This window comes from Crocuta crocuta, unplaced genomic scaffold (genome assembly GCF_008692635.1).
Source record: "Crocuta crocuta isolate KB4526 unplaced genomic scaffold, BGI_CrCroc_1.0 scaffold179, whole genome shotgun sequence".
NCBI classification, from domain to species: domain Eukaryota; kingdom Metazoa; phylum Chordata; class Mammalia; order Carnivora; family Hyaenidae; genus Crocuta; species Crocuta crocuta.
Window position 1 is genome coordinate 17,686,903 of NW_027551568.1, and position 15,526 is coordinate 17,702,428.

General features: G+C 36.9%; 1 protein-coding gene across 1 annotated transcript in view; it reads left to right on the forward strand.

The window, feature by feature from the left end:
- Positions 1-15,526, forward strand: part of LOC144220294 (cytosolic beta-glucosidase) — a 147,372-nt gene that overhangs the window by 60,305 nt on the left and 71,541 nt on the right. Inside the window, exon 2 of the mRNA XM_077750468.1 lies at positions 13,854-14,081. Coding sequence (XP_077606594.1) covers positions 13,854-14,081 — 228 coding nt within the window. The remainder of the gene's footprint in view (positions 1-13,853; positions 14,082-15,526) is intronic.

The window sequence follows — 15,526 nt, forward strand, 5'->3', positions numbered from 1 at the left end:
TGTGCAATAACTTATGAGCATTAAAATAACTTCTGCATATTTCTGTGAAGTGATGAGATAGCAAATATCAATATTTACATTTTATGGTAACACATCTCACAGAAACCATTTTACTCAGCACATACTACAGGTAGCCCCTGCATTCTGAAAATTCACATTATGCCACTGCTCTGCATTAGTATGGTAATGGGGTCATGGCTTTTTTGTAGGAAGTGGAATGTGGCATAATGCCAACCTTAGGAAAGCTGAGGGTACTCTTTGCTTTATGCCATTTCAGTTTCCAAAAGTTTCCTAGGAACACTCTACTTTCAGAGAGCTGGGAAACCTGTATTTCCATACGTCATTTTGGTACAAGAGAGACATAGATAAATGAGTGAAACCTGGGTCCTGCCTTGACAGAGCTCGGAGTGTGAAGGAGGCAAAGATATTTTTAAAGATGACTCAATACAATGTATTAATTGTACAGAGTGTGCACCGAGAAGGGCGTTGTTCTAATGTGGAGTCAGAGCATACTTCTAAAAAGAGGTGATGTGGCAATGTCAATTTTGTGCGTTGAAGCATGAGCATACACACATGCTCATACACTTATTTTTATTTGACATGGTTTCTTTTATGCAGAGGACTAAAGTCCACATAGATCTATGTCCTCTCAGAGGGTATTGTCACAGCAAAAGTGAAGTGACATGGCCCCGTTTGTAATGATGACTTCCAAATCAGAAAGCTGAAGGTCTCATAGACCAAGTCATGTAAGTATGTGGACACTGATTCTTAATTGCAGGCAAGTTGTAAATATTTTTGGTTAGGGTAATTCCTCTGTATGGTATCAAGAGTAGGGCATGGGAAGAAGAAAAAAGAGCAACTGGTCACTTTTTGTGTAAATGTAGTTAATGTTGGTAGCATTGCATCTAGAAGAGAAGAAAAAGAACATTTGTTGAGTCCATACCTTCTGCCATGTACCTTGCTAGCGCTTTTGCTTTGGTTAGGTTAATTTTACTAGAACTCCATGAAGTAGATACTGTCTTTCCACTTTGTACATACAGAGCAGTGAAGTAAAGGGTAGAGACAGGATTTAAACTCACTTATGCTTGACTGTAGAGTGCTGTTTCTGTAATACATGGCAGCCTTGGAAATCTTTGATTTTAGGTTTATAGGTAGTATCAATATTTTACATTTTTGTGGGAATCCCTTCTATGTCCTAACATGGTAAGGACTTCAGAGACAATTTTATTTTCTTCCAAATTATTTTAAAAAAGATAGAAGCTTACAATTTCTTACCAAAAACTATCACAATGACCTGCTAACTGGGGGGATCTTTGGGTTTCTAGTGCATTCTTTCTGCAATTCATCCTCAGCATTGCTACTGAATTGTGCATTTGCTTTTTCCCTTATCAGGTCCACCGTGAGAACTCTTAACTCATTTTTCAACACTTGCCTTAAATGTTTCTCCTGGGCAAGTCTGTCTGACACCCAATGACAAAAGTAACTCTTAAGTGCTTTCTTCTTGATTCACTCAGTGTTTTTACAAGATCTTAATACAGCTCTTATCTTAATGTAGTCTAAGAATTTATTTGTGTGATATCAGTTAGATTGTGAGCTTGACATGTTTTGGATATTCTATAAATGGAAATGTATCATTGTATATTTTTTGCAATTTGCTTTTTCCCTCTCAATATTATATCTGGGAGATTTGTGTATATTGATCTGTATACATGTAGTTCATTCATTCTTACTCCAGTATAATCTTCACTGTATGACTATTCTATAGTTTATTTATTCATTAATTGATTAATTGCCCTGACAAAAGAAATTTGGGCCATATTCAGTGTGGGTTTTTGTTGTTGTTTTGTCGCAGTCGTGGATATATATGTCTCCTGGTTTGCATTTGTAGAAACAGGATGTATGGTGCTATGTGAATCATTGGGTTTTGGTTTATGTGCTTCTTTAACTTTACTAAATATTTCCGCATTGCTCTCCTACCAGCAGTGTATAAACATTGCTGCCATGCAACAATCTCTCTAATGCTGGATATTGCCCAATTTTTAAATTTGTGCCAACTGTGTGGGTGTAGAATGGTATCTCATTGTGGTTTACATTTGCATTTTCCAGATTTTTAATGATCTCTTACATTTTTTTAAATGTTTACTAGCCATGTGTTTCTCCTTCTGTGAAGGAACTATTTACATCTTTTGTCCATTTTTCTATAGTCTTGTTGGTCTTTTTAATTGAAATCTCCAAATGCAGTTGTGGATTTTTCCATATTTTTCAGCTCTGTTAGGTTCTGCTTCATGTGTTTTGGATCGCTGTCATTAGATGTGTAAACATTTAGGATTGTAAGTCCTCTTGATAACCTGACCCCTTTAATTTTATGAAATTATTTTCTTATCCCTAGTAATATTCTTGCTCTGAAATCTACCCTGGTATCAATATATCTACTCTAGTGTTGTTTGATTAGAATTACTATGGCATGTCTTTTTTCATCCTGGCACCTCTAACCTTGTTTGTCTTTATATTTAAAGTGGGTTTTTTGTAGGCAGTGTATAGCTGAGTCTGATGTTTTTATGCAATCTGATAATCTCTTTCAATTGTTTAGACTCATTTACATTTAATGATATTATTGATGTGGTTGAGTTTAAATCTACCATCTTGCTATTTGTTTTCTATTTCTTCCATCTGTCTTTTATTCTCATTTCCCTCTTTTCCTGTCTTTATCAGATAACTTATTTTTAATGACTCTATTATATATTATTTCTTGGCTTACTAGCTCTAAATCCGTGTTTTATTATTTTAGTGTTTCCTGTAGGATTTATAGTATACATCTTTAACTTGCTACAGTCTACCTTCAAGTGGTATTATACCACTTCATGCATAACTAAAGACTTTACAACAACATCCTTCTATTTCTCCCTTCCTGAACTTTGTTTACTGTTGCCATACGTTTTATGCCACATGTGTTATAAACTCCATACTACAGTGTGTGATCATTTTTCTCTACACAGTAAATTATGTATTAAAGAGCCTGAAACAATAAAAGAATCTTATGTATTCACCCATGTAATTCCATTTCTGGTGTTCTTCATTCCGTCATGTAGATCCGTACTTCCATCTGGTATCCATTGCCGTCTGCCTGAAGGACTTGCTTTAATGTATTGAGGGGTTTGCTGGTGATGAATCCTTTGAGCTTTTGTATGTCTGGAAAAGTATTTACCCTTCATTTTTAGAACATACTTTTACCGGATTAAATTCTACTTAAAATGTTCCCCCCTTTCATTATTTTAAAGATGTCACTCCATTGTTTTGCTTGTATGACTTGTAACAACAAACTACTGTATTCTTATATTTGTTCCTCTAGACATTATACATCTTTTTCCTCTGGTAGCTTTTAAGATTTTTCTCTTCAGACTAAATTTGAGCAACTTGATTATGCTTGGGCATAGTTTTCTTCATTTGTCTTGTGCTTGGGGTTCACTGATCTGGGATTTGTAGGTTTATAGTTTTTGTCAAATTATACAAAAAAATCAGTCATTATTTCTTCAAAAAATTTTTTTGCTCTTTTCTTTTTTTTCTCCTTTGGGGATCCTGATTACATGTATATTAAGCTAAATGAAGTTGTCCTAGGGGTCAGTGATCCTTTGTTTACATTTTTGAGTCTTTTTTTTCCCTGCTCATGTTTCATTTTAGAGAGTGTCCATTGCTCTGTCTTCAAGTACACTAGCCTTTTCTTCTGCAGTGTTTTATCTGCTATTACTCCCATCTGGTGTATCTTTCATCTCAGTCATTGTAGTTTTTATATCATGAAATTCAGTTTATATATATATATTTTAAAGTTTATTTCTTTTGAGAGAGAGAGAGTGGGGATGGGACAGAGAGAGAGGGAGAGAGAATCTCAAGCAGGCTCTGCACTGTTAGTGCGAGCCTCACACAGGGCTTGAACACACAAACTGTGAGATCATGACCTGAGTTGAAATCAAGAGTCAGATGCTTAATCAACTGAGCCACCCAGGTGTCCTGTATCTTTTTTTTTTAATTCTTCCATGTCCCTACCTATATTTGCAACTATGTTTATGAGTGAGATTGGCTTCTAATTTTTCCTTTTATGTAATTTTATTTTCTGATTGGAATCAAGATGTTCTAGACACATAAGTTGAGAAATAATTTTTAAAAAATTTCTTGGAATAATATATGCAACACTGGATATTTTTTAAGTTTACTTATTTATTTTGAGAGATAGAAGTGGGTGGGGAAGGAACAGAGAAAGGGAGAGAGAGAATCCCAAGCCAGTTCCATGCTGTCAGCGTGGAGCCCAATGTGGGGCTCAAAACCCACCAACCTTGAGATCATGACTTAAACTGAAACCAAGAGACCCTTAACCAACTGAACTACCCAGGCACCCTTTTGTTTGTTTGTAAATGTTTAATAGAACTCAGTTATAGAAACAATTGACATGGCGTTTTCTTTGGGGAACATTTTAGCTATTGATTTAATTTTGAAATAGTTAAAAGCTCTTTCAAGCTTTATACTTTTCCTTGAACTAATTTTGTTAAAGTATAATTTCCTAAAACTTGTCACTTTCATATAACTTTTCAAACATGTTTTTATAAAGTTTAAAAAATAATACACTATTTTCATCACTAATTTCTACAGTGTTTGTAGCTATGTTTCCCTTTGTATTAGTAATACTTCTTTCTGTCTTCTCTCATTAAAAATTATTTTGCAGGGGTTTTTCTATTTTGTTAGACTTTTCTAAAAACCACTTTTTGCTTCTGTTAATCCTCTTTATCCTGGTTTATTTTCTATTTTATTATTTCTGATATTACCTTATTTTTTCTCCCATTTATTTGTCTCTGCTCTCCTCCTCCTCACTCTTCTTCCCTTTTCCCTCTTCCTTACACTTTTAAGTGAGGTACTTAAGCACATTAACTCTGAGGCTTGCTTCTTTTCTAATACATGAAATTAAGGCTTTCTCTCTAAATACCACTGAAAGTAGATAGCACAATTTTTTCATGTGTATTTTTCTGTTATGTAGTTTCTAACATTTTCTGGTGACCACCAGTATGCCTTCTTTAACCCTTAAGTTATTTAGATGTAACTTTTTAGATTTCTGAACTTCTGGGGGTTTCTAATGTTCTTCAGTGTTTGAATTCTAACATAATTGGTGAGACATTATCATCTGTGTTTCTCCAAACTTTTGAAATTTATAGAGACTTTGTGGGCTAATCTCTGCTCAACTTTTATAACATTGTCTCTTCTTTAAAAGAGGATATATTCTTTAGTTATAGCATTAATTGCTGTGCAATGTCATAAATATCTGTTAGGCCACGATTGTTAATGTCTGCAATCCTCATTCTCTCTTTTTTCAGTTGCTGAGAAAGTTTTTGGTATCAGGCTTATTCTAGCCACATAAAAAGAATTGAGGAATCCTTCCTTAATTTTTTGGAATAATTTCTCTAAGAGTAGAGTTTTTTGTTGGTTTCTTTTGCTTTAAAAACATTTTTTTAATGTTTATTCATTTTTTTTGGGAGACAGAGACAGAGCATAAGCAGGGAAGGGACAGAGAGAGAGACACACACACACACACATAATCCAAAGCAGACTCCAGGCTCTGAGCTATCAGCAGAGTCCAGTGTGGGGCTTGAACTCATGAACTGCAAGATCATAACCTGAGCCAAAGTCAGTGCTTAATGGGCTGAACCACGCAGCCCCCCCCCATTTGTTTTGCTTTTTAAATGTTTGATAGAACTCAGATTAATCAAAATCTCCCGTCATGGAGGTGGACTTGTCAGTTTTGCTTTTCACTTCCCTAATTTTTGCTTCACATAGCTGAGAACCAGATTCCTGGGTGCATGCATATTTAAAAACAGTTCTGTCATTATGCAGTGACCCATGTTGTCTCCAGTAATGCTTTTTTCCCTTTTGAAGTCCTTTGTTTTTGATGGTGGGACAAGGGGGCAAGAATATCTTTTTCCATATTTTGACTTCCAAATTTTCTGTATTTTTATGTCTTAGGTATATTGGCAAACAGTATATCACTGGATATTTTTAAAAAGTCTGATCTGGTAGAGGGCCTGGGTGGTTCAGTTGGTTGAGCGTCGAACTCTTGATTTTGGCTCAGGTCGTGATCTCGTGGTTCGTGGAATGGAGCCCTACGTGGGCTTTGTGCTGACAGTGCAGAGCCTGCTTGGGATTCTCTTCCTCCTGCTCTGCCTCTCCCCTGTCTCTCTCTCTCTCTCTGTCTCAAAATAAATAAATAAACTTATAAAAAAAATTCTGATCTGATAATCTTTGTCTTAAATCTGAGTAATTTAGAGCATTGACTTATATTGTTATAAGTAATAATATATATTATGTCATGCCATTTTATTTTATGCTTTATGCTTTTATTTTTCTTACCACGTCTATGTTTATTTTTTTTCTGATTTGCTTTTCCTTATTTTAGTTTATTTATTTAGTTTTCCCATCTAGCCTAACTTTTAAGAGTGTGGGCTCTGGAATTCAACTGTCTGAGTGAGAATCGCAGCTTTAGATATGCTAATTTGAGCAAGTTACTCACCCTCTTCATTTCTCAGTTTCCTTATCTGAAAATGGGGATGATATGGCCATTACTTCATAATATTTTATGAAGAGTTAATATATATAAAATGCATAGAATTGAGCCTGGTTCAACACTTTTGCTATAGATATGTTGGAGTCTTCTTTAAAAGTGGAAATTCCAGGTTTTTTCTTTAAGCTGTAGAAATTTAAGCCTGAATGCAAAATATAACAAAGTAAAATGTTAATCAATATCTATAGTCCCCCTCTAAACAATCTAAGGACCTGAGAACACTTTCACTCAAATTTCTCATTTTTATGCTTATATGTTGTTTTGGGTCCAGTATTTTAGTTCTATCTAGTCATTCTTTTTAATTCTCACAAAATAGACATTGTGTTATGTTTTACATATTAAGAGTGTGTTTAGATTATCCATGTATTAATGTCTTCATTTATCATCCTCTCTTTTCTGATGTTTCATTTAATAGTATTTCTTAAATTCATTTTCATGTGAATTAAAGTTAATAAAATAATTTAAAGAGTCAAAGTAAGACTTAGACCATCAATCCCTGGCCCCTTTCCATGTTCCGCTCTTTAGAGGAAGCCCCTTTAACTCTTTTCAGGTAATCCTTTTGGCATTGATTACTATCTATCAATTAATTAATTAATGTCTATTTTTGAGAGAGAGAGCACAAGTTAGGGAGGGGCAGAAAGAAAGGGGGGACAGAGGATCCAAAGTGGGCTCTGTGCTGATAGCAGCAAGCTGAGTATAGGACTGGAACTCACAAACCATGAGATCATCACCTGAGCTGAAGTCAGACGCTCAACCAACTGACCCACCCAGTCACCCTGACCACTGTGTTTATACATTCTTATATTACTGGTTCTTGACTTTAGTGCTGTTGTAGGTATAATCTATTGACTTATTAGTATGAAAGGTGAGGATTTCCACATTTGTCCACTTTCTCTCCCTCTACCTCCCTGCTTTTCACTGACCCCAGGCACAATTACAATACCATAAAAAGCAGGGAGTTACTGCTAACTTGTTACAGAGTTTCTGTTTTACAAGATGGAAAGAGTTCTGGAGATGGATGTGGTGATGGTCCCACAACAGTGTGAATGTACTTAATGCCACAGAACTATACAACAGATATGTACACTAAACAATGGTTAAGGTGGTAGGTTTTATGTGTATTTTACCATGATTAAAAAATACTCTTATCAGAGCATATACTGTAATGTTTACAGATTGAATGGAAGAGATTGAGTGGATACAGATGAAACAAGATTGGTGCCATGTTGAAAATGCTAAAGCTGAACCACGGGTACAGGGGCTTTGCTGTATTATTCTGTCTACTTTTGTACCTGTTGACAATTTCATAATAAGAATTTATACTTAAAAAATCATCCTAGATATTCTGTTAGTTTAATCTTCTTGGAGAACTATTTCTTACAGTCTATGACATGCTTACTAACCAGCATTAGTCCCTGGGTTTGTTGCATGGTTATATCCTTGGAGGTCTTTTTACCATTAGCCTGGACACACCCTGTCTTGATTTTTTTTCTGCTGAATTCCTTGTTTCCTAGATCCTAGATTTTTCTCTTTTGGTCTACACTATTGTTCTGGTGAAATCTGTCCTCTGGTAATATACAATGAGAGGAAATTTGTTTTCAATATCCAGTGAGAACTCATATGTCTGATAATATCTTTTTGCATTCTCACAACTAATAGTTGAAGAGCTGGATTGTTGTTGCATATATTGAGGAGTCATACCCAACTTTGCCTCAAGCTAGTTGCTTTGTTGTCTCTTTCTCAGGTAGGGTTTGTTTCTTGTTTATTCTTGCACAGGGTGTGGGGTTCTTCCATTGCCAGGCTTATGTAAGGATCGTCATGTGGCTTCCCATATTTGGTAAGCTTTGGACTTTGTCTCCTTTCTGCCTGGTCCCACAAGGCCGTTAAAATGGCAGCTCACATAATCTGGGATTGGCAGATGCTCTCAGGACAAAAGCCTGCATCATGCATTTGTGCTTCTGAATTGCCTTGCTCACTTTATTTTTGAGTTACCTACCATCCCACTAGATGGTATTTAAAAATGTAGTTCCTGTATTTCATCCAGTAATTGTAGTTGTTTGAAAGATGGCTCAGGGTATGGAGTCCATCTAGAAATGGTAGTCTTATTCCTCAGAAAGGACAGTCACACTTTAGAATATGAACATAATTGCATCTAGAGAAAATCCCTAATGAACAAGTGAGTTATTTAGGCCACTAATTCAGCACAATTTACATTAAAGTACTAATGAGTCCCAGCCACTATTTGTTTTTTATCAAAATATCAATTATAATGGTTAATTTAAATTCAAATTTTAGTTTCTCATGGAAACAGTATTGCCTAGATATGCTCTGTCTAGCTAGTATGCATGTAGAATGAGCTGCTCCATATTTTCCTGCTATCTGACGTTTACCTTTCAAAATTCACAAAATCTGTTTTAGGCACTTTCAATGGATTATTTTCCAAAAAGTGTAATAACATCATGTTATGTACTTCTTAGGCTCTATAAGTTAACTAACATGGGCCTCAGTTGACTCTTCCTTCATCACTCAGAGTCATTATTACTAAAAGTAGCATAGTTCATTAGAAGGACTGGATAGTCCTTCAACATCAGGCAGATCTGGAAATACAACTTGGCTTTGCTACTTCCTAACAGTGTGGTCTTAGACAAGTCACTTATCAGTGACTGGGGAAGCCAGCTTGTACTGGTTCACCAGTACCTACTGTTAAAGCTTTCAGCAGTTTTGTGAGCTGATCCTTAAAATATTCATGATTAAAAATTAAATTATAGAAATGTACTAAATTTTATTATTCCCTATGTCCCTATAAATAACCCAAGGTTATGTCACTTATTGTGTCTGTATAGAAGAAATACAATATAATACAGTGCTACCGTTCATCTTTTCCCCACCCCGTCTTCATCGCTATCCCATTGGTTGCTTGAACTTAGCCATGGTGGAAGAATTTATACTATAGGAATTGGCCAAGTGCTGCCAGTCAGTATTGATGTATTGTTTTGTTGATTGTCAAGACCCGAGAAAGTGATAGAGACAATCTTAATAATTCAGAGTAAAATTAAAAGTGTGTCACATCTATAGCGTTACATTGTAAGTAGGACAGACATTTGAGGAAGTATCCTTTCAGTGTTTGAAAACTATTACCCAATGCAGTGAAGACGTAGCTCATGTCACTGATGAACAAGTGAAATTCTGGTACATCATTGTTGTTTTCCTTTTATTTTGCCTGTTAATTTAAGCAAAAATACCAGCTAACATTCACATAAGAACTACACACATTTGTTTGGTTGCAACCGGAGGTTGGCTACCAATATAAGAATTTGGCAAAAATCTAAAAGAGTGTTCTGTGAGAAATGGTTAGACATATGGAATTTATAGTAAAGAACACTGAATATTATTTGGAAATTGTGTATTACATGGCTTTTATGTAATAAAATTTCTAATTAACATATGTATACATACTTTATTTTTATTTATTTATTTTAAAGTAAACTCTCTCCCCAATGTGAGGCTTGAACTCACAACCCCAAGATTGAGAGTTGCATGCTCTACCAACTGAGCTGGTTGTTAATATTTACTAGAACACTGTTACTTAAACTCTCTGAGATTAAGCTTTTTCATCTGTTAATTTGCTTATCCAAAACGATGAGCACCATACTTGACTAAATTGTATTTTGGTATTCATACCCATTTCATTCTAAGATTGAATATCAGTATTTTCCCCCCATCCCTCTAAACTTCATATATAGGCATACTGAGAGCCGTTGGAATGCATATAATTTTTTGTCTCTCTATTATGACTTCAGAGTATAGTAATTTTTAATATTCATGATTTCTTTGTATAGATACTTAGTATCCTACCTTGATTTCAACTGTCATTTTCGATTTTGTTAGAGCTCCTCCTTTTACTAGCCCCTCCTGTCTCCCCATGGTCCCCTCCCATACCTTATAGCATATGCTGTCCTGTGTGGGTCCAAAAACTAATACCTAATTCTGTTTGAATCGTATGCAAAATATGAGTAAGTAGATGCTAAGTGAGACCTGAAAGACCTTCCTGTAATTGCTTTTGTCTACTCTACTCTGTGACCTCCTTTCTTATATAAAAATTATTATGAGGGGCTCCTGGGTGGCTCAGTCATACTCTTGATTTTGGCTTAGGTCATGATCTCACAATTCGTGAGACTGAGCCCTGCATCGGGCTCCACGCTTACAGCATGGAGCCTGCGTGAGATTCTCTCCCTCTCTGCCTGCTCCTTACCCACTCACAAACGGGCACACGTATGTGTGTACATGGTCTCTTGCAAAATACTAGATGAATAAACTTTAAAATAAAATAATTATGAAATATATTAGGCATAAAAAAAGGGTTGTGACAGCAATAGCACTGCTAGGAAATTACCCAAGGGATACAGGAGTGCTGATGCATAGGGGCACATGTACCCCAGTGTTCATAGCAGCACTCTCAACAATAGCTAAAACATGGAAAGAGCCTAAGTGTCCCATCAACAGACGAATGGATCAAGAAGATGTGGTTTATCTATACCATGGAATACTACATGGCAATGAGAAAGAATGAAATCTGGCCATGTGTAGCAACATGGATGGACCTTGAGGGTGTTATGCTGAGCGAAATAAGTCAGGCAGAGAAGGACAAATATCATATGTTTGCACGTATAGGAGGATTAGGAGGAACTTGACGGAGGAACAAGGGGGAGAAGAAGGGCGGAAATGGTGGGGGAAAGGGAGAGAGGCAAACCATGAGAGACTCTTGAATGCTGACAAAAACTGAGGACTGATGGATGTGGGGGGGAGGAGGGATGGGCATGGAGGAGGGCACTTGTGGGGATGAGCACTGGGTGTTATGTGGAAACTAATTTGACAATAAACTATTTGTAAAAAAGTAAAAAAAATAAAATATAAAAAAGGGTTGTGAACAATGTAATAAATAGCTCCCCGTATGCCCCAGCCCAGGTTAAGGAAGGAAACATAAGAGTCCCTGATTCCAGGGGCGCCTGGGTGGCTTAGTCGGTTAAGCATCCGACTTTCACTTAGGTCATGATCTCGTGGTTCGTGGGTTCGAGCCCCACGTCGGGCTCTGTGCTGACTGCCAGCTCAGAGCCTGGAGCCTATTTCAGAGTCTGTCCCTCTCTCTCTCTGACCCTCCCCTGCTCACGCTGTCTCTCGCTCTCTCTCTCCAGGAAATAAATAAAAATATTTAAAAAAAAAAAAAAAAGAGTCCCTGATTCCATTACCCCTTTTTCTCCCCAAGGTAACCACTAGCCTGAATTGATCATTTCCAGGCATGTTATATGTTTACCTCATATGTATATGTTCAGAAAATACACAGATTGTTTTACATATTTAAAAGTATGCAAAACATGATAAATGTATGTTCTTTTTTTTGTATTGTACATATTCTTTAAAAAAATCAGTAGGCTTTATATTTTAGAGTAATCTTAGGTTTACAGAAAAATCGAGCAGAAAGTCCAGAGAGTTTCCAAATACCCCATTCCCCTAGTTGCCTTACTAGTAACATCTTGCATTACTATGGAACAATTATTACAACTGATGAGTGAAGAGCGATACGTTATCATTAAGTAAAGTTCATAGTTTATGGGCTTTGATAAATACATCCATTACAGTATCATGTAGAATAGTCTTACTGCCCTAAAAATCCAAATTCCATCTGTTTATCCCTGTATATATTCTTTTGAATCTCAAGTTTTTTGTTTGTATAGTTTTGAGGCAGAGTCCATTTGGAGTCTAATAACAAAATACTATAAACTGGAAGGCTTATTTCTTATAATTCTAGAGTCTGCAAGTCTGAGGTGAGAGTGGCTGGGTGAGGACCGTCTTCTGCATCACAGATATCTGTATTTTCACAGGGCACAGAGGACTAGGGGACTCTCTGGGTGTCACTTATAAGGGCACTAACTCATTCAGGAGGGCTCCAGCCTTCTGACTTAAGCACCTCCCAATACCACATCCTAATACCATCAGGATTAGGCCATTAGGATGTCAACATAAATTTTAAGGGATACAAACATTCAGACTGTAGCAGAGGGTTACTGATGCTCTGATTCATTTCCTTTAACTGCTGATTAGTGTTTCCTCTGTATGATTATACCTCAAATTAATTATCAGTTCTACTGTTGATAGAATGTAGGTTGTTCCTGGATTTTGTTATTATAGACATCTATGCCTCAATGATCTCATATCACCCCTTTGTGAAAATACATGAGCATTTCTCTAGGGCATGCACCTAGAAGCGGAATTATGGAGTCATGAGATTTTTAAAATTACTCCTTTATGCTATAAAATGGATTCTAACTACCATTTTAAGCAAGATTTCTATTTCTATGTGTACAGATATTCTAAATATAATGTAACTTTTACTTTCTGTTCTAATGTGCACCACTCTCTCTTTCCTGTGGGCTCTTTGGATCCTAGCTTCCCTTTTTTCTATTTTGTCACCACCCGCACTTCCCGGCAATTCACCTTGATGACCCAACTTTTCCTATAGGTGTCTGTCTAAAAGTCATTTTTCTAAGAGACCCCCAACTCTACTCCACATCTGGATAAATGCCCCTCTTTGGTTTTCTGGCAAGGCTTTTACCTCAGCTGTTGTGCAGTTGCCCATAGCTAACTTCTCCAAGGACAGGAAGCACAGCTGAGTTTACCCTGGTATCTCTGTGCTCAGCATACAGCCTGACACATAACATTTGTGGAATTAATGGAGGTGTGAATGAATGAATGTGGGACACTAATATCATGTCAACAGTTGCAGAAACTAGCGCCCTCCCCACAATAGTTGACTGGACCATTGCAGGCTCCACTGTTAGCTAACAGAAAATAGAGTTCAAGTGTAGAGGGCCAAAGACAAGGTCCTAAGACTCCATCAGGCGCAGCAAGGACAAGACATGTCAGTCATGGCCAGGAGGAGATATTTTCAACTCAGACATTCATAAGCTGGGGCCTGCCTCTGTTTACCAGCTGGGAAATCTTCAGAAAATGAACCATGAAAGCCTGTGATGTAGCAGCACTATGCAATCATTTTTCATTTGCTACCAGTCAGCTTCAGGGATCAAGGACAGCTAAACACATAACTCGCTCATGCATGTTATTTTAAAGGCATATTTTAAAGTTATAAATATGGTACATTGAGTTAATGAGGTATGTTCTTTTGGCGACAAATATTTACATTCCACATATGCCTCTTGATGTCAAGAGTGTAACCGTTTCATTTTCTCCTTTTTCTCAGGAGGCTGGGATGCAGATGGAAAAGGCCCTAGTGTCTGGGACACATTCACCCATCAGGGAGGAGAGAGAGTTTTCCAGAACCAGACTGGCGATGTAGCTTGTGGCAGCTACACTCTGTGGGAGGAAGATTTGAAATGTATCAAACAGCTTGGATTGACTCATTACCGCTTCTCTCTTTCCTGGTCACGTCTGTTACCTGATGGGACGACAGGTTTCATCAACCAGAAAGGCAAGTGTTTCTTAAAAATAGAAGGTTGCAGCTTTAATTCAAGGTTATTGCTGCAGTCTGGCATAATTAATCCAGTGTGCTGTTCTGCAGCATAGCTTTGAAATTGCAAGTTTTTAGCATGATTATGGGGTAAATTTCTTGAAATGGGTTTGCATTAGCTTTCTTAATAATATTCTGCTTTCCCTTAACTGGAGATATTTGTCGGGAGAGGCAAAATAGATGGGCAGGATGGGGTAGGAATGAGTGTTGCATTGATGTGAGATATGGAGTGTTTATCTGAAGGTGAATTTCCAAAAGTTATGTATTAAACTGTCTTCAGTTGTGTAGGCTGTGGTGACTTATGAAAAGCCCTGCAGAACTTGAGAAGATTTGGAGCATTTCAATTGGAGCTGAATTAGCAGAGCTAATAAACTAGTACAGAGATTGGCACCAAGACATGTGAAGTTCACTTAATTTGGGATTAAGTGCCAGCTATATCGCTTACTGTCTGTGTAAGCATCTCTTGGGCATTTTATGCCTCAGTTTCCCCACAAGTCGAAAGGAATACTCTAATAGTTCCTACTTCTGAGAGTTGTGGGAAGTTTAAATGAAATAATCTCTGTAAAGTGCATTATTTGCATAGTAGTTTGTATATCATAAAAGCATTCAAATAGTGTTAGTGATTATTCTTATTGAGATTTGTAATTAAAAAGACTACTGTCCTGGGATGCCTGGGTGGCTTAGTATGTTAAGGGTCTGACTCTTGATTTTGGCTCGGGTCATGATATCACTGTGAATTTGAGTCCTGTGATGGATTCTGCACTGACAGCACAGAGCCTGCTTGGGATTCTCTCTCTCTCCCTCTCGCTCGCTCTCTGCCCGTCCCTGACTCATGCTTTCTCTCTCTCTCTCTCTCTCAAAATAAATAAATAAAAACTTTACAAAAAAAGGACTACTGCCTTATTTGAATGCCTGTTATTTATGAGGCATTTTACATATGTTTTCACAAATCCCCACAATCAATGAAGAGAAGGTATAATTAATCACATTTTTACAGTGGTGCATGTCCAAATCCAGATATTTTGTAAATGGTGGGTCAGGAATTTAAATTTAAGGTCTTGTTAGCTCCTTCCACACAACAGTGTTGGTAGACTATAACCTGAGGTCCAAATTTGGCCTGACTCCTGTTTTTGTAAATAAAGTTTTATTGCAGCACAGCCATGCCCATTCATTACATATAGTCTGTGGTTGCTTTCCCATTACAATGGCTGAATTGAGTAGGTGGGGCAGAGACCATGTGGCCTGCAAAGCCTGAAATATTTACTACCGGGTACTTTACAAGAAAAGTTTTGTGACCCCTGTACTATAACATAAAGTCTTCTTAATAAAGAATCTTTATTGCTACTTTGTCCTGGGAAATATTTCACACTACTCCTAGGGTTGGGACTAGGTGAGGCAAATGATGT